General features: G+C 39.0%; 1 protein-coding gene across 9 annotated transcripts in view; it reads left to right on the top strand.

The window, feature by feature from the left end:
- CDC14A (cell division cycle 14A) overlaps positions 1 to 19,338 on the top strand; it is a 182,824-nt gene that overhangs the window by 30,203 nt on the left and 133,283 nt on the right. For 4 of the 9 annotated variants that reach the window (XM_074381355.1, XM_003933257.4, XM_010343810.3 and 1 more), the window contains exon 4: positions 10,335 to 10,427. Coding sequence is in view for 8 of the 9 variants with exons in the window: in XM_003933257.4 (XP_003933306.1) it covers positions 10,335 to 10,427 (93 nt within the window). In the remaining variant the exon portion in view is untranslated. The other 5 variants (XM_074381351.1, XM_074381350.1, XM_074381349.1 and 2 more) reach the window with 3 other exon arrangements.

The following is a 19,338-nucleotide window of genomic DNA, read 5'->3' as shown; positions in this document are numbered from 1 at the left end:
CTTTTAGGCACATTTTATTTTTTATTTTGGAAATTTTTATTCCTTCCAAGAAAGCTTGTATAATTTTTCTTTCTTATTCTATGCTTTATGTAGATAGGCAATATTTTGCGGTACATTTTATTCCAGTCCCAAATTTCTCATTTTTTATGTTGAAAGGTGTTTTTTTTTTTTTCCAGTTGATGATTTGAGGTAGTGATTTATCACTCTTTTTGTGTGCATGTGTCCGTATGCATTCTATTCCCAATGGTCTTATTTTAATTATGTCGATTAGAATGGAAAATTATTCTATCAAATGTGCTTAGATTAAAAATCCAAACATAAAAGCCATCACCACCAACAAAAAACCTACTGCTTATTTAAACTGTACGTTAAAAAATTGTCAGTACTAGGAGTTACACAGTAATAGGTTGCTGTTTGCTATTTCCCCCATGGTGGGGAATGCAATCAAAAAAGGGAAGATGCATTGAAGTGAGAACAATTTATAAAACTGTGTATGTTATCTAATGTTAAATGTCATTAATGATTGATAGGCTAGAGCCGGAATTATTAATCTGGTAATTCAAGGGATCCATAAACCCTTGAAATTATATGTACAATTTTGTATGTATTTACATTTTTCTTCTGGGAGGATTCATGGCCTTTTTTCAGGTTCTCAGAGGGATCCTTTGGCACAGACAATGCTAAGAACACTGGGCTAAAGTCTTCTGAAAAAGAAGACTTTACTAACAAAAGACGAAGTTGTGGTATTTTGAAAAAACTGAATACATTCCTCAATCTTTTTTTTTTTTTTTGAGATGGATGTCTCACTGTGTCACCTGGGCTGAAGTGCAGTGGTGCAGTATAGCTCACTGCAGCCTCAAACTCCTGGGCTTAGATGATTCTCCCACTTCAGTCAACTGACTAACTGGAACTAGAGGTGCACACTGCTTGCTGCACCCCACCCAGCTATTTTTTTTTTCTTTTTTCTTTTTTTTTTTGGTAGAGGCAGGGACACACTATGTTGATCAGGCTGGTCTTGAACTTCTGGGCTTAAGCTGTCCTACTGCCTCAGCTTCCCAAAGTGGTGGGATTACAGGCATGAGCCACTGTACCTGGCCATCAATACAGTTTTAATTATTGATTTCATTTTCCTCTGAGAAAAATAAAACCCCAGCTTGGAGAAAAAAAAAATCTCTGAATAAAGGGGACATTTTCTAGGGCAGTGCTTTTTTTTTTTTTTTTTTTTTTTTTTTTTTAAATATCTCCTGTTATGAATCAACAGGATAATTACAGTAATCTTGAGGACGATTTTAAACAAGGATTAAAGGAATATTCACAGAAATATAATTTTAAATTTAAAAAATATCCCACATAGTCCTTTCAGGGTAAAAGGGGAAGGGAGTGGGCATCATGAAATGAAAGATTGTATGGACGCATTAGAAGTACCTGGCAGATGGTGGGGCTTAGGCAATGTCCTTGTTGCTGAATGAATCAGTGCCATAATCCTGTCCTGGAAATCAGGCACCTGCCACTGTATCAGGTGGTTATATACACGAGAACTCTTTTGATATAATGACTAGGCCACCCCATTATAACTACAAAAACATGTTGAGATTTCTTCATGTGGTTCTCTTCTGTTTCTGGCTCATGGGCTTTGTGGGGAAGAAAAGCAAGCTACATTCTGGAGATAGTTCACATAATTTAAAGGGGTTTTAGGGGTTCCAAAGCAGTGTCAACTCCCATGGGAGCAAGCTTATAGAGAGTTTGCAAGGCAAGAACCCCTTATGCCTGTTAGGAATCCTCAGGCAGGAACAACCCTGTTTATAGAGAATCCCACATGCCTTCAATTATTGATTATTAACACAATCAAATCATCTTTGTGAGCAACTTTTCTCTGACATTTTGACTTCTACTTTAATCAGATATGCCATTTTATTAATGAAATGTATTGGGTTTGAAACAAAATGGGCCACATGGAGACACCTTTTTTTTTTTTTTAAGGAATTATTCAACCAATTTCATCTTGGCACTAAATAAAAACATAAACCATATTTTGTTTTGTACAGCCAAAGAAAAATTTCCAGAATATTCCTTTCCTGAGAAAGTTGGAGGTAAAACTTGTAAAGGTCATGGCTGCTCACAGGAAGACCTGCTCATTTTATTGCTTTTGCAGTGAGATGACCACTGATTGCTATGGAGATGCTGATTGCTGCGGCCATTACTGGGCTAGCCTAGCCACCTGTAAGAGAATGATGCCTTGGTCATTGCGGTCCCTGTGCTGTGATCTCCTTAATATGACCACCATCACTGATAGAACTTGCATGTTCAAAAGGTGCATGGGCTCTATTTTTATTAAAGAGCATATTATCCAGGCTGCACTAATGTCTTCCTTAGCTCAGGCAGACTGATTCATACAGCTTAATTAAATACAGTGTTCTAACCAAATAACTTGACGATTTTACTTTTCTGTGTTTCTTTAAATTGACCATTAACTCTTTTTTTTTTTTTTGTGGACTGGCTTTGAACCTGATTGCATCACCTTTTGTTATTGAATGGTTAAGTAGTTTGTGCTCTCCTGACTGAAGCTGAACAAGTGCATGATTTGTGTTTGTTGCCATAATCCGAGGATAGCCTGAGCTATTTGTTATTTGTGCAACTTGTTATCATTTTCTTCTCTCTCCAAGTTGCTGTGGCTTATTTTTTTTTCCTTTTCTTTTCTTTTTCTTTTTTTTTTTTTTTTTACAAGGAGTGATCCCACTAGAATGTAACCTTTCATAGAGCTTTTCTTTCCAAGACGGAAAATGTCTGGGCTCATTACCCTTATCTTAATTTGTATCATTCTATCATAGCAGTCATTGTATTTTGGTTCATAAGTACCATTAAATATTTATGATGTACACTTATGATTTACATAACGGGGCAAAACTTTGACTCTCAGGTAAGCAATACAGATATTTCTATAGGTTTGATTATGTTAATTGATAGATATTCAATACTAAATTCCACCTTTTATCTAATTTTTTTTTGCCTTTTTAAATAAAACACACATTGTACCTATGATTAAGATCATTTTATTGGTCCTTTTGTGGTGTAAATGCATCCCTATACAGTTACTCTCTTCTGTTTGTAATAAGCCTTGGCCATTATTTTGCATCAAATATTCATTAGCCTTTGAGGTTAGAGAGTAGGTTTCTTCTCCCCTTGTCACCGCGTTGCTCAGCAAAGTGTTTGACACACAACAGCTGCTCAATTCATGCTGATGGCACCCATAGAAACTTCTTCAGCTGCAGTATCCTGGCACCCAGATTTAGCAAACTGGTCACCTGTGGCCTGCATTCTGTCCACAGATATGTTTTCTTGAGCAGAAACACTGCTTATTAAAATTTTAATTCATAGTCAACATCTGCAGTTTCTGAAAGTTTCCATTTTGGCTTCTTTTAAATATCACAATCTGACCATTCTGCACTCAGACTCCTTCATGCGAGCAGTAGGTTGGAGCTTAGTGTGCTTTGGATAGGGAATGCTTTTTTTTGGTTGGGGGAGAGTGAGGGGAATGCTTTTCTTGTTCGCCAGCTGCTCCGCTTCAGATTCTTGGCACCTGAGAACATCTGAATTTGGAGACTCTGGAATAATGACATTTAGGGACTCTTAATTATGGAATCATTAAAGGAACTTGTTCCTAAGGTGTTATCACCTGTAATGCATGAGTTTACAAATTGTAATAAGGTTTGCTGAGGAATCTGGGGAAATGTGTTTTTTGTAAAATGCTTTTAAAAGGCTTATTGCATGATTTAGAGTTCCTTTTTGAGAGAATATTGAGATCTTTTGGGGCTATTTGACCAGATGGACAGTGTTTTCGCTTCCATATAAAAGATTCCCAGGGCTGGGACCAGTCACATGTTTATGTAGTGCTTCTCCAAAATTTAGCCATGTCTTAGAGTAGTGGATTTCAGTGTGTGGTGTCTGGGCCAACAGTGTCAGTATTATTGGAAGACCTGTTAGAAATGTAAATTCTCAGGCCCTACTGAATCGGAAATTCTGGAGGTGAGGCCCAGCAATCTGTGTTTTAATAAGCCCCACAGGTGATTCTGAACCAATCTGTTAAGAGAATGCAATATAATACAATAATAATATAATATAGTTTAGAGTTAGATTTAGTTATTTCTGAAAAGTCTTAGAACTATTGAGCAATTCAACTTGAGAATTATTTAAATTCTGAATCATGAAGCTTGTTATGGCCTCATAATTAAGATTTACACAAATTATCAGGCTCAGTGAGAAAGTTCTGAATTGATCCTCCTTACTACTCTTGCCATATAGACATTTATCCAAGGCCCTGGCTGGCTCTGGGCTTGTGTTCTCCTTGTAAAACACAGTATACTAATTATATTTTAGCCTTGCCCAGGCCCCCTCGTCTGGGAGACATTATGTGTCTGATTAAACTGAACCCCTCTGGCACCATTCCTATTACTTAAATGCAAGGTGTTGTGGTTATTATAGAGGGCTGACTGTGTCCACTTAAGTTTAAAAAGTTAAGAAGAGTATTTGCTTTGTAATCCCTGCACTTTGGGAGGTTGGGGTGGGCAGATCACTTGAGGTCAGGAGTTCAAGACCAGCCTGGCCAACATGGTGAAACCCCATCTCTACTAAAAATACGAAAATTAACCAGACATGATGACACGTGCCTGTGGTCCCAGCTACTCAGGAGGCTGAGGCACAAGAATCTCCTTAACCTGGGAAGTGGAGGTTGCAGTGAGCCAAGATTGCACCCCTGCATTTCAGCCTGGGTGACAGAGTGAGACAGTCTCAGAAAAAAAAAAAAAAAAAAGGACTGGGTGTGGTGGCTCATGTTTGTAATCCCAGCACTTTGGGAGGCTGAGGCGGGCGGATCACAAGGTCAAGTGTTCAAGACCAGCCTGGCCGACATAGTGAAACCCTGTCTCAACGAAAAATACAAAAAAATTAGCCGGGTGTGGTGGCATGTGCCTGTAGTCCCAGCTACTCGAGAGTCTGAGGCAGGAGAATCACTTGAACCTGGGAGGTGGAGGTTGCAGTGAGCTGAGATTGCACCATTACATTCTAGCCCTGTGGACAGTGCAGTCCAGAGGTCTTATAGTCCAGAGGTCTTAGTATTCTTTCTGTGATCTTCTCTCTCTCTGTCTTTTTCTTTTCTTTTCTTTTCTTTTTTTTTTGGAGTTGGAGTCTTGCTCTGTCGCCCAGGCTGGAGTGCAGTGGTGTAATCCAGTGGCTCAGTGCAACCTCTGTCTCCCGGGTTCAAGTGATTCTCCTGCCTCAGCCTCTCGAGTAACTGGGACAACAGGTGTGTGCCACTGCACTTGGCTAATTTTTTGTATTTTTAGAAGAGACAGCGTTTCACCATATTGGCCAGGCTGATCTCAAACACCTGACCTCGTGGTTCACCCGCCTCGGCCTCCCAAAGTGCTGGGATTACAGGCATGAGCCACCGCACCTGGCCTGATCTTCTCTCTTTTATATTTACACTGTATTCATTGGAATTGACCAATTTTAAACTTCACTTTGCTATTGCACAAAGTGTTTTTGTAACCTGTGAGCTTCTTGTGTAAAGTAAAAAATAATCTGTAATAGAGCAGATAGCTCACTGAAAGCCTGTGGCTAAGGCATAACCTTGCAGTGTGTTCCTTGAAGGGCCCAGTCATCATACCTGGTCACAGAGGAGACAGACCAGAGTAGGGAAGAGGTCACTGTCCAATTTAAAGGCATGGTATTCTCCTGATGTTAGGGCAGAATCTGAGAAACCATCAACTGGGCTCATTCATAGAGTCCTTATTGACTCCAAACTGTGACTTTGTTTGGTAAAGTTCTTGCATGAAAGATCTCAAAAGGGAAGTTAATGTTCCATAGAAGATACTGCAGTCATGGGTGTCTCCACTGGGTAGTATTCCTTATTCTAGGGTGCTTTGATTATGTTTTGTTTTTAAATACTGAGTCTTTCTCTGTTGCCCAGTATGGAGTGCAGTGGTGCAGTCTCAGCTCACTGCAACCTTCGCCTCCTGGGTTTATGTGATTCTCCTGCCTCAGCCTTCCGAGCAGCTGGGACTACAGGCACAAACCACCAAACCCAGCTAACTTTTGTACTGTAGAGACAGGGTTTCACCATTTTGGCCAGGCTGGTTTTGAACTCCTGACCTCGTGATTCACCCACCTCGGCCTCCTGAAGTGCTGGGATTACAGGTGTGTGCCACTGTACCCAGCCTATGTAATAGTATTTTTTAAGTGGGGGGCATGCTTAAAATTTGACAGGAAAAACATTAAAGAGTTTTTCTTTTTAAATTTCAGCCCACTCAACTGATATAAAACATCAGCTAAACAATTGACAAAATATTTTGTTACGCCTCAGATTTTTATTTTAATATCAAAATGTCTCCTCTATTGAACAGCATCACTGATACACAACTGTGGGCCAGGTGACCAGGAGAGGGAGGCCCAGTTGTGAAAAGGAAAGACATTAGCCCAAGGTCTAATTTTGAGATTAGCAAATTTTAATATTACTTAGGAAATTAGGACAGGTCTAATTTTGAGATTAGCTTCTTTTTCTCTGCTCTCATTCACTTTGAATTCATTTTGATTCCTTGAGTGAGAGAACTCAACTCTCAGGGATTTGACCTAGGAGATATTGGCCAAGCTTCACGAAGCAGGAAATCATTTTTGGCTGGAGCACTTTTGAAACTTAACTGAGGAAACTGAATTCCAAAAATATCTAAGCAAAGTAAATGCTAGCAGCTTTAAACATTTTCCTAAAAATCAGGCAGAAAGCTCTAAAAAAAAAAAAAAAGTTATGTTTGCTTCCTGTATGCAGTTTCTCATAGGAAAGACTTTTAAATAAAGTTTCTAGGAAGATTTTGTGAGACCATTCTTTATCTGATGTAATGTATGAAAACCTATGAAGTTTAAACATTCTTCTAAAATCTTTAAAAAGTTAACTTGTATTATATTTACTTAAAGAATATTTATAGCCACACAGTGGAAAGACAGTCTTCCTCAGAATTCTGTTCTTTCATGTTTTTTTTTTTTTTTTTTTTTTTTTTTGAGATGGAGTTTCGCTCTTGTTACCCAGACTGGAGTGCAATGGCGCGATCTCAGCTCACCGCAACCTCCGCCTCCTGGGTTCAGGCAATTCTCCTGCCTCAACCTCCTGAGTAGCTGGGATTACAGGCACGCGCCACCATGCCCAGCTAACTTTTTGTATTTTTAGTAGAGATGGGGTTTCATGTTGACCAGGATGGTCTTGATCTCTTGACCTTGTGATCCACCCGCCTCGGCCTCCCAAAGTGCTGGGATTACAGGCTTGAGCCACTGCGCCCGGCCCCTTTCATGTTTTTTTTTTACGTTTCATGTACCAGGATAAGTCTCTGCATTCTGTATACTTTAGAATGAGAGACAGAGAAAACAAAAACCAAGCAAACACAAAAAATTCTACTCCCCAGCCCCCTCCAAAAAAAAAAAAAAACCCAAGGAAGAAATCAGCATCAGTGATGAAGGAACAGCAATATGACTTGTTCCTTTCAGCAAGTAGATTTGTAAAATAAATGCAGTTTCACATTATTAAACAATGGCAGTTGTTTGTCGTAAAACCTAAATTCTTAGTAGAAAAGAGCATTGAAAAAGATAATCCAAACTTGAAGATAGACTATTGATATTTTCTTCCCCACAGGTATTTTAGGGAACTAGGAAATGTAAATAGTGAGAGGCTGGGAGCCTGAAGAGCGTTGAGTCTCTACGCTCAGTCTGACTCATGTATATTGAGAGCCTCGCCTGGTGTAAGGCAGCATTTAGATATTTGTGATTCAGAGATGATAGGAGATGCTTAGTTCTGAAGAGCCTTTATTTCCTTTTTGTTAAATCAAACATAACTTATTGATGGAGAACAAATAAGTGGCTAAACCAACCAACCACCCAGCAGACAATGAAATAAAACAGAGAAAGGAAATGTTCAGGCAGTCAGTAGTTCCAGATTGAGAAAGCAAGGTCAAGTGTCAGCACCACTGGTTGTAACCTTTACATTCCTAGGTAACTTCAGTGCATCAGCTCCACTGAGCTGAGTCAAATGCTGTGCTTTTGTTCCTCTCTTTATTTCAAAGGAGTATTTGTGTAAACCCGTCAGGAAATAAGGGCATGGGCAGTAAGAGACTTTCTCTGAGTCAAATACTAATTTTTTTTGTTTGATTTTTGTTTGCTTGTTTTTGAGACGGAGTCTTGTCCTATCGCCCAGGCTGGACTGCTGTAGTGTGATTGTGGCTCACTGCAGCTTCCATTTCCTGGGCTTAAGTGACAGTCCTACCCATTTATTTTTGCAGAGATGAGGTCTTACTCTGCTGCCCAGGCTAGTCTCAAATTCCTATCCCTGAGTGATTCTCCCACTTTGGTCTCTCAAAATGTTGGAATTACAGGCATGAGCCACCAGACCTGGCCTCTACTGGCTGGGTGTCGTGACTCATGCCTGTAATCCTAGCACTTTGGGAGGCCAAGGCAGGTGGATCACTTGAGCCTAGGAGTTCAAGACCAGCCCGGACAACAAGGCAAGACCTCGCCTCTACAAAAAATACAAAATTTAGCTGGGCATGGTGGCATGTGCCTGTGGTCCCAGCTACTCAGGAGGCTGAAGTGGGAGGATCGATTGAGCCCAGGAGGTCAAGGCTGCAGTGAGCCAAGATCATGCCACTGCACTCCAGTCTGGGTGTTGGGTGACAGAGCAAGACCCTGTCTCTCTCCCTGTCTTTCTCTCTCTCTCTCTCTCTCTCTCACACACACACACACATACACACACACACACACACACACACACACACACACACACACAAAGATAAAAGATAAAAGGGCATTATTATTTTCAAATAATGTGATTCTAGGAGTTCAAGACCAGCCTGGTCAACATGGTGAAGCTCCATCTCTACTAAAAATACAAAAAATTAGCTGGGTGTGGTGGTGGGCTCCTGTAGTCCCAGCTGCTTGGAAGGCTGAGGAAGGAGAATGGCTTGAACCAGGGAGGCAGAGGTTGCAGTGAGCCGAGGTCATGCCACTGCACCTCAGCCTGGGCAACAAAGCGAGACTCTGTCCCCTGCCCTCCAACGCCCTAGTGTGATTTTTGGTTGTAAAAGAGATGCCTGGCTTGGAGTGATGAAGATTTCCTGGCTACACTTTCTGTGGTTACATGGTAAAGCCAGGGTATTACAGTTTCATCTTAGAACAGGCTTCAGAGATGGAAGAGTGTTTTTTTCACTGTAGACAATAGCAGGGTTAAGAAAAGTACATAGTTGAGCTCTATTTACATTTTTAAAAGGGGTTCTAAAAGCAGGCATTTTCTGTGTTGTAGTCAATGTATAAGATAGAAAAAGATGCTTTTTTAGTCAATGTGAATTTATAGACAAATATTGAAATGTACTTTTGTGCCGGTTTTTTTTTTTTTGCTAGCCCATTAGACACAGTTGATGTGCCTATATTTTGAAAATGAATTGTCAAAATATGTAAGTTTTGAAAGTGAGGAAATCAAAGCAGATTTCATTGAGTTGCATTTGTGTTCTCATTGTCTTATACTTGAGTTTCAATTAATGATTTTATTTGATTTTACCAGATCTTTTTGCCATTTGTTTGCATGTTTAGCATGTGTACAACATACCATGTTGATTACTTTGAACTTAGTTAAATACCTGAGCATGCACCATACCGCCTGGCATATAGCAGGTGCTTAATAACTGTTTGAATTCATGAATTTAATGGATGGCTATGATAATGTGTTGTATTAAGATAATTTTTTAATGATCCATCTTTTTCCATTAACCATGTATTTTCAGATGTTAAAAGGGGATTGTTATGGAACTTCCCAGAAATAAAATATTAATATCAATCTTTAAAAATTAGATTTTTTTTAGTGATCACAGTAGAGTGATTGACATTTTAAAAAAATTGTGTTATACGAAAACTATAGTTAACATTCCTGGAAGTGGGAGTGGCAGGTAGGGAGTGAAAAAGGGTGAAGAGACTTTCTGTAGAAAATTAAGAATAAATCATCAAAAATGTTTCCTGATAATAGATACATCAATAATTTCATTATTTTCCACCATATTAGTTTCTTCTCTTGGAGAGAAAGATACTCATTATATTGTCGATTCCTACATTATGATTGGGCTGTACAAAGTCTGAGCTAGTAATTCTCCACTCCTCAAATACTCATGTTCAAATGCCAAAGAAATTAAAGTTGAAAGTTGTTACATTTTATGGGTTGTGGGCAACTTGAAGGTTAGGAGATGACTTTTGCCTTCTGTATATGGTAACATTGTCACTATGGTTACATTAACTCTTTAATCTCCTCTTTCTAGTCATACAGTTTGTCAAGAAAGAAAATAGTGCACTACACCTGTTTTGACCAACGGAAAAGAGCAAATGCAGCATTTTTAATAGGTGCCTATGCGGTAAGTACTTTCTTCGTGATTATTTTCTATAATCAGGCCAGTGAAATGCTAACACTGTCAAAGAAAATCCAGACCAGTTTTTCAGTGCGATGGAGAGATGGTGGAAATTATTAGCAGTTTGGGAATTGATTTATGGTAGGAAATGTGGACTAGCAGTGGTGGGGTGTTTACTCTTTAGGTTTTATTTTCTAGTAATTAGCGAGAGAATCTTGGAATTGCAATATGTAGTTTGAGTGCTACAGTTATATGGTGTTTTAATAAAAAGAATAGTACCAAGGTTATTTCTAGGAAAAAAATATGTGTGTGTGCATGTGTGTATCTTTAAATGAATGAAATACGATATTATGGAAGATTTTTAAAGACGATTGAAGTGTTCCTTTTTTGGGAGAATAGGAAATCCTAGATTGCACAGGGGAGGATTGTTATTATTTTTATCAATCCATTCATTTTTACAATTGTTTGCGGTAGGCGAACTGAATATAAATCCTGCATATATTATAGCTTCCCTAAAAACTAGGTAAGACTTTTCTAAAACTCATTTCAATTAGAAATTTTGTTCTCTGCAGGCACTAACATGTCAGTATGAATTCCACATGACCATGCTACAGAGTTTTAGAGTGGTGATTCTGGAATTTTCTATGTATGCTGTGATTGGGCAAAAGCTTAGGAAGCAGAAACCATCGGGGTAAAATATACTTGCAGGGACATGTGTGACAACCAGTTAGGAATATGCTGGTTTAAAGGCAGGGAGCAGAGAGGTGTCATGTCCCCTCATCCTTGGGGAGGATTTGTGCTCCTCTGAATCCCTGGAAGCAACACTGCTGAGTGACCTTTAAAGGGCCTCATTCTAAGGACCTCGAAGGAAGAGGGCACCAGCTGCTAGACCTCAAACTCTGCCCCATCATCCCAAAAGCCCAGCAGTATTGCTGGAAAAGCTGTCAGCTGTTGCAGGGGGCAGGCTGAGAAGAGTGGCAGGCTGTCAGCCAGGCTGCAGGCTGGGGCCCTCCATTCTAGCACTGAGGTGCCCAGCCCTGCCACCTTTTGTCCCTTGACGTGACTGCAGTAAAGCCTTGGGCCATCCTTTGTGGCAGCATTCTTTCTCGCTCTGTAAATAGTGTGATAAAGTACAAGGAATAGTGGCTAAGAGTCAGAAAAACATGTTTTTCATCTAGAAGGGCTCTGTGATGATGGACTTTATCTCTCTCAGCTTTATTTAGTTTCCTTATCTGCAAAATGAGAGGGTTGGATGTAATGACCCCTACATTTCCTTTCAATTCTTAGGATACTAAGATTATTTGCAGTGCCAGCCAGGCTATCGCTTTTATTTTAAGTGCATATATGAAAAGCTGGCAGTTAGCCTGGAGGTTCAGTGAAGTGCTGGTAAGCTGAATATTTTTTTTTTCTTTTTTTTTTTGAGACGGAGTTTCACTCTTGTTACCCAGGCTGGAGTGCAATGGCGCGATCTCGGCTCTCCGCAACCTCCGCCTCCTGGGTTCAAGCAATTCTTCTGCCTCAGCCTCCCGAGTAGCTGGGACTACAGGCATGCGCCACCATGCCCAGCTAATTTTTGTATTTTTAGTAGAGACAGGGTTTCACCATGTTGACCAGGATGGTCTTGATCTCTTGACCTCATGATCCACCCACCTCGGCCTCCCAAAGTGCTGGGATTACAGACCTGAGCCACCGCACCCGGCCTAGCTGAATATTTTTTACCTTACATTGATAATGACTACTCATTTGAAATTGATGATTGACACTGTGATTGAAATATGGAGAGAGTCTGTACTAATTTCTGGATTCAAGCCCTGTAAACAAATGTGTTTTTCCTGCAGGGTTTTGTGATACTTTGTAAGCACGTTATTTATGGAGTCTTTCTCATAAACGGTTGCCAGCAAGAAGAGGTCATTTGCTGCTCTTCTCATTGCTTTCTTTTTTTTGTGTGTATGTGACCAAATGGTTTTTATTCATATACATCTGTTTCATCTGCCTAAAGTGTTCAGAGGAATGTTCAGCCCATATTAAGCTTGATATAACAGTTACTGTGATGATGGTGATAACGATGACTCTGTATAGTCACTGTGTTTCTGAAGTCTTGTTTGGTAATCAGCAATGTTTTTACAACTATGTCTTTATTAGACCAAGTCATAAACCAAAAGTTTCCAACTTCCTGTACATGTTGAAAACTTTAAGTAAAGATCTTTGGATACAAAACATTGCCCACATGGCTCAAAATTAATTCTGTGACATAATATTATTCTGAAGTCATACTTACTTTGAAAGCCGAAAGGAATTTTTTTATGGCTATAAAAATACCACCAAGCTAGACATTTTAATTCTGATGAGGTATACAAATAGAATAACTACAGCAGCCCACACATTCTATGATTTCTAAATATTTACACATCAATATTTTTGGGAAGATGCTGTTTTCCTTTACAGTTCACATGCCTTTTGTGAAAGTCCAGCTTTTCTTTCACCTGCATTCTGGGGACCTCAGGTTTGCCCTACTCTTCTCATTTCTTTATCCATTTTTCCCTCCCTTGCATCTTCTCTCTCTTCTTTCTGTATTTATTTATTTATTGAGACTGAGTCTTGCTCTGTACCCCAGGCTACAGTGCAGTGGTATGATCGTAGCCCACTCTATCCTCAGACTCCTGGGCTCAAGTGATCCTCCTCTTCCAGCCCTCCCTGGAAGGTGGAACTGCAGGTGTGTGCCACCACACCCAGCTAATTTCATTTTATTTTTATAGAGATAGTGCCTTGTTTTGTTGCCCAGGCTGGCTTTAGGACTCTTTGCCTCAAGTGATCCCCTGCTCTGGCCTCCCAAAGAGCTGAGATTACAGATGTGAGCCACCACACCCAGCCTCTTCTTTCCTTTTAACACCTATTCTTCCTGTTTTGTTTAGTGTGGTTCTTTATTTCATTAGGTTGCCTCTAGAACTTTGAAAGAGTTATAATAGATGCATTGAACCTGTGATAAAATACTCTGTGATAAAATATGTCTTCTAATGCAGAAGTTTCCACCACTTTAAAGCAACCAAAGGGAAAAAAGCAATCCTAGCATGGTGGAAGAAGTGCTGAGTACAGCATGAGCTTGACTTACACGCTAGTTACAGTCTTGAGAAGCAGTGTAAGGTGGTTGTTCTTGAACTGTTCATGTCACAATTGATTTTTCTAATTTTGGAACAGCATTCCCCAGAAGGCTTTTTGACACAAACTCTTAATACAAATGGAACTAAGAATTGCAGTGGATCCTTAAAGAGAATTTTATACCTTTCTTCATATTGTCTGTTTGTATTTAGTTGTTGACAGTTTTATAAGAAGATAGTGAATAATATGGATTTTACATATATCTCAGTTAAAATTTACATATATTAAAAGTTGCTAGTTGGATAGGTCTCCATTTTCTGGAGGAATCTTCTTTTCAGAGTAGCCATGTAACTTACATGAGGCAAGCTAGGTGGGGTAGGCTTATTTTACCAGAGAGAAGTCCTTAACAGTGAACGTGTCCCTGTTCTTAAAATGTGGAATCAGCCCTCTCTTAAGGGGCATTGACTGACTAATAAAAATATTTTGTACTAAGACAAATCTTTTTCTCAAAGCCTTAGTTTTCTTACTTGTAAAATTTGGATAATATCAGAGTTTCCTTATCTACTTCACAGGATTATTGTAAAGATCAAATCTCCACCTGCCTGTTTGATAGCTCCAAATTATATGTCTAAATGATACATCAAATTTATTGTGGCAAAATGAAGTTTTTATTCCTTCTCTCCCTAAATGTATTTATTTCCCAAGTCCTTCCCTTTTTAGTGAGTGGACCACCAGTGACTTGCTAAATCAAACGACAGTAGTCATTTTGATTTCTTTTGTTCGCTCATCCCACATTATTCTTATTCTTAAGTTTGATCAGCTCTACCTCTAAAACATATTGAATCAGAATTTATCTTTCCGTCTCTATTGCTATCACCTAGCCCAAGCCACTGTCATTGTTCACCTGCATTATGACCACAGTTTTATATGTTATCTCTTTTTATATTCTTGCTTCCTGTTAATTTAGTTGCCATACAATTGTCAGAGTAATCTTTTAAAATTATAAATTAGATCACATCATTACCCTGTTTCAGATCTGTGATTGCTCACTGATCTTGGCATAAAATTTATCCTTACCAATGCCATTAAGATCCTTTCTGATCTGACCTTCTCTTCCTCTGTGATCTCCTTGCTGAAGATGCTCCCCTCAGGCTGAAATTCCACATTGTTCCTCCCAAAGAGCCTTGATATTTCTGTTCTATGTGGAATGTTCTTACTTCAGACCTCTGCATGCCTCTCCTCTTCTAATGTTACCTTTTCAGAGAGGCTTTCTCATGATTTCTACCCTTTTACTTCCACCCCCTAGTCATTCTTTAGGCCTTTGCTGCTTTATTTTCTTTACAGCATGCAAGTGTTTGAAATTACTTTGTTTATGCATTTACTTGCTTATCTCTTACCCAGACTGGAGGATAGGGACTTTTTTTTTTTTTTTTCCCTGTGTGGAGGGTGATAAAATATTTAAGAAAGGGTTAGGCTGGGCATTCACTGGTTGAGTTGGAGATTGGGACAGGGTTCTAGAGGCTTCTTGCTTTGCTGAATCATGGAGAAAGCTAGGGCTTAGAGGTGGGGGTCGGGGTGGGTCCCAAGGAAGAGACTAGGGTGGGTAGTGTGGAGTGGTGTGCTGTGGGCTGCAGCTATTCACCAACTGGTATGGAACTATTTCAGTGTTTGAACACTATCAATTTAGAACTATGCCGGGCACATCATGAGTGTTCTGTAAATGTCTTTCGAGTGAATGAATAATAGGATGACAAAACGCGAAAGTAAGAAGGTAATATATGGGGAACTCCTGAAAATAATGCAGTTGTTTCTTCATTATTTCTTCAGTAGTGTCTTCCCCTTTACCAGAATATTTTTAGTCATGACTGAGCTGACTTTGGTCTTTAAAGATGCTGAATCAAAGTAAATCAAAGTACAAATCATACACCAAGGGTAGTAACCGGTATACAAAATTACAGCACTACCTAGCCTTTTTTAAAAAAACAAACAAACATGTTTTCCCTTTTTTTTGGTGGTAAAATACACGTAACATGGAATTTGCTATCTTAACCATTTAAAAATGTACAGCTCAGTGGTATTAACTACCTTCCAATTGTTGTGCCACCAACACCGTGGTTTACTTTTGAATGTGCCATCTTGTGGCACTTGTGGTTTCTCTGTTAGATGATGTCCTCAAGTATTTCACAGCTTTTGTGTTTCTATTTTCTTATATCTAAGTTGGGGGAGACCTTTTATACTTTCTCACAGAGAGCTGTCATGAGGATCAAAAAGGAGATAAAATATAGACCAACCTTGTTCAACCTGCAGCTGTCTTTGAATGTGGCTTAACAGAAATTCATAAACTTTCTTAAAACATTATGGGTTTTTTTTTTTTTTTAAAGCTCATCAACTATCTTTAGTATTAGTGTATTTTATGTGTGGCCCAAGACAATTCTTCTTCCAATGTGGCCCAGGGAAGCTAAATGATTGGATGCCCTGATATAGACCGTCATGTTCAGTGATCTTAAAGCCAAGGTTGCTGGAATGATGTGGGCACTGAAGACCACAGTGACACTTAGCAGATGATAGGCACCCATTTTTGGGATCCCTCTACTGATAAAGCATCTCTTCACCTCCTACGCTGTGTGACATTGTGCTGCTTGAGATGGAGGGCTGAAGATTTAAGAAGAGACCAGCTTTGTCAGAAAGGTGTTACCCTTCCAGGGCAACGCTCAGTGCAGTTTTGAAGTTCGGATGTTTAGATCACTGTAGCATCTAAAACACTCTGATATGAGTTTGAAAAAGATGGCTTTAAAAAATTATGACTCTGAATTAATTAGGTTCTTGCTGTGTGCTTAAAGACCAAGTCTTCACTAGTACCTGTGTTACTATATCGTTTTCAGTTTTGCACGCCTGTGGTAAGAGGGTCAAGGAGAATTTGGATCAGGTCACCATGACTGAAGAGTTGGAAAATGATATGTATGAGAAAAAGTTGAAATAAGTGTGATTGTTTAGCTTAGAAAACTAAGTTCAGAGTTAAAGAATTATGATTTTTTTTTCTGCTGTGTGGAGGATGCTTAAACAGAGGTAGTAACCACACTGTATACTTTCTTTACCCACTTGTTAAGTCTTTGCCTTGCTAAATTAGAGGTCTGCATTGTGGATGAACTGAGACTAGCCTGAACCAGATGTCATGTCTGAATTGGGGATAACAAGCCTGAGGTTTTTAGACCATCTAACTATGCCTGTGTTTGCTATTTATTTTGTAGACTACACTTAAGGCCTAAATAGTTATACTCTACTCCTAAGTCTGTGACTAATTGCAAAGAAGCCATTCTCCATCTGGGGTAGTGGTTGAGAGCAACGACTTTAACATACCACAGGCTCACTGGGCTTTGAATCCAATTGTTAGTTGTATGCCTTGAGCAAGTTAATGTATCCAAACTCCTGTTTTTTTTTTTTTGTTTTTCATCTTTAAAATAGGGGTAATCATACCCTATTTTACTTGTGGTGAGGACTGAAGGAGGTCATTTATATAAAGATGTCATCGGTGCAGTATCTGACATTGTATGCACTTAGGAATGTCTGGGAGCCCTGGGCAGGGAAGCTATGTGGCCTTCTACAAAGTTTACTGATCCAATCTCTTACTCCTATCACTCACTTTTGTGCATAGACCCTTTAGGCCACCTCCCTGAAGATCTGATGGCTACTTCCCCACTTCCTGTCTGCTTCACATCCTCTCGTCCATCATATTTTACACTTAAATACTTCCTTAGCTCAGTAACAACACTCATATGGTTGTTAATCTGATTATTGCTTAGTGTAATTCACTGGAAGGTCTGAGTATATTTCTCTCCAAGGATGTTATTTTAAGGGAATAATCTGTTTAAACCGAATGAATTTGTGAGATCTGTAGTCAAATACTCATTAGTTCAGTAAAGCTTTGTTTAGTTACTGTGGGTCCTGCCTAGCACTATGGTAGGCTCTAGGGAATAAAAAAGATAAAAAAGAAATTACAGCAATGCCTAGTTTAAAATGTGGGACAGATGAGCAATAAACAATTGTTTAGAGTGGTCAATAGGTACAATTTGGGTAAATATGAATTTATTTAACAAACTTTTTTTGAGGCATTTTCTTATCACAGGCCTTGTTCCAGGAGTTGAGGATAATAAGGTGAAAGACTGCTTGCCTGTTGGTGTGGGTGTGGAGGGCTGGCTTCAGACCTGGAGACAGGGAAGTTTCCAAGATGGTCAATCCCAGAAGGCCAAGTTGCTGAGGAACCATCAGACAGGCAGAATAGCGTGAAAGTGAGGATGCATTTTTCTGGTAGTAGGGGAGCGAAGAGAGGTCAGAAGAAAACTAGTTATTTTAAATTTTTTATTTTATTTTAAACTTCCAATGTGAAATGGGGATAATCTAATGAGAAGATAGGGGTCTTTTTTTTTTCTTACAATTAAAAAACTTTAAAAAAGGGCATAACCACATTATAGAAGAAATGTGGAAAAATTTTCCTGCAGTTCTAAACCTGAACTATTTATTAGGTATGATTGCAGTGTAATTTTTTGAGCCTTTAAAAATTTAGCCTATGTATGTTTTGCCATTTTGCTAACTTAGGTGACCAAATAATATTTCATTTAGAGAAATATCATTATTTAACATTTTAGATTTGTTTCAAAAATTTTTATAATGTGACAGACCTCTTTCTATACTATAGGTGTTTCTTTTTGTGGATTTTTGTCTTTAGATTGCCAGAAGTGGGGTAAATAATTTTAAATTTTAGAGTTTTTAAGACTCTTGGAGCATATTGCTATTCTCCAAGTCAGTTTATACTAAATTCGGTATTATGTGAAATCTCCAATTTCATATAATCTTTGCCTATTGGGGATGAACATTATAGTTTTAGAAATTTAACTGGTGAAAAATGCTGGTTCATTGTTTTAGTAATCATTTTTTTGGTTAATAATGAGGTTGATTATTCTCATAGTTTTATTTATAGATTTATTAATTTTTTGAAAACTTTGTATTTTAACATTTGTTTCCTTTATTTAGACCATTTAAGACTGGAAAATGCTATTAGCTTCCATTAAAAAATAAGTTAGCCAGGTGCAGTGGTGGGAGCCTGTAGTCCCAGCTACTTGGAGGCTGAGGCTGGAGGATTGCTTGAGGCCAGGAGTTTGAGGTTGTAGTGAACTGTGATCACACCACAGCACTCCAGCCCAGACCCTGACTCAAAAAAGACAAAAAAGATAAAGTCACTTTATCTGTGTCTAATTTGTTTCAGTAGATACAGACCACTAGAAATCATGCCTGTCAGTCCAAGTGTCTATAAGAAATGAGGAAGTCCATAGACCTTTCCTGCTTTTACTCATCAGAATGTCAGAATGCTCTATTAAGTACTTGAATATAAATGTGCCTAATTGAAACTGCTGATAATGGACCTATTGATTTTTGAACATTAAACTGTCTGCTGAATACACAGAAATTTTATCAGAACAGTATTGTTTAAAAGTGGTGACCAGGCATGGTGGCTCATGCCTGTAATCCCTGCACTTTGGGAGGCCGAGGCTGTTCTCACATCAGAAGATCAAGACCATCCTAGCTAACATGGTGAAACTCCGTCTCTGTTAAAAAATACAAAAATATTAGCCAGGTGTGGTGGTGCATGCTCGTAGTCCCAGCAACTCGGGAGGCTGAGGCAGGAGAATTGCTTGAACCCGGGGGCTGGAGGTTGCAGTGAGCCAAGATCGCGCCACTGCACTCCAGCCTGGTGACAGAGCGAGACTCTGTCTCAAAAAAAAAAAAAGAAAAGAAAAGAAAAAAAGTGGTTAGTATGTGTGTGTTT

This window comes from Saimiri boliviensis, chromosome 11 (assembly GCF_048565385.1).
Source record: "Saimiri boliviensis isolate mSaiBol1 chromosome 11, mSaiBol1.pri, whole genome shotgun sequence".
Lineage (NCBI taxonomy): Eukaryota > Metazoa > Chordata > Mammalia > Primates > Cebidae > Saimiri > Saimiri boliviensis.
The sequence above is the reverse complement of the archived record's forward strand: the minus strand, read 5'-3'. Positions and strand labels throughout refer to the sequence as shown.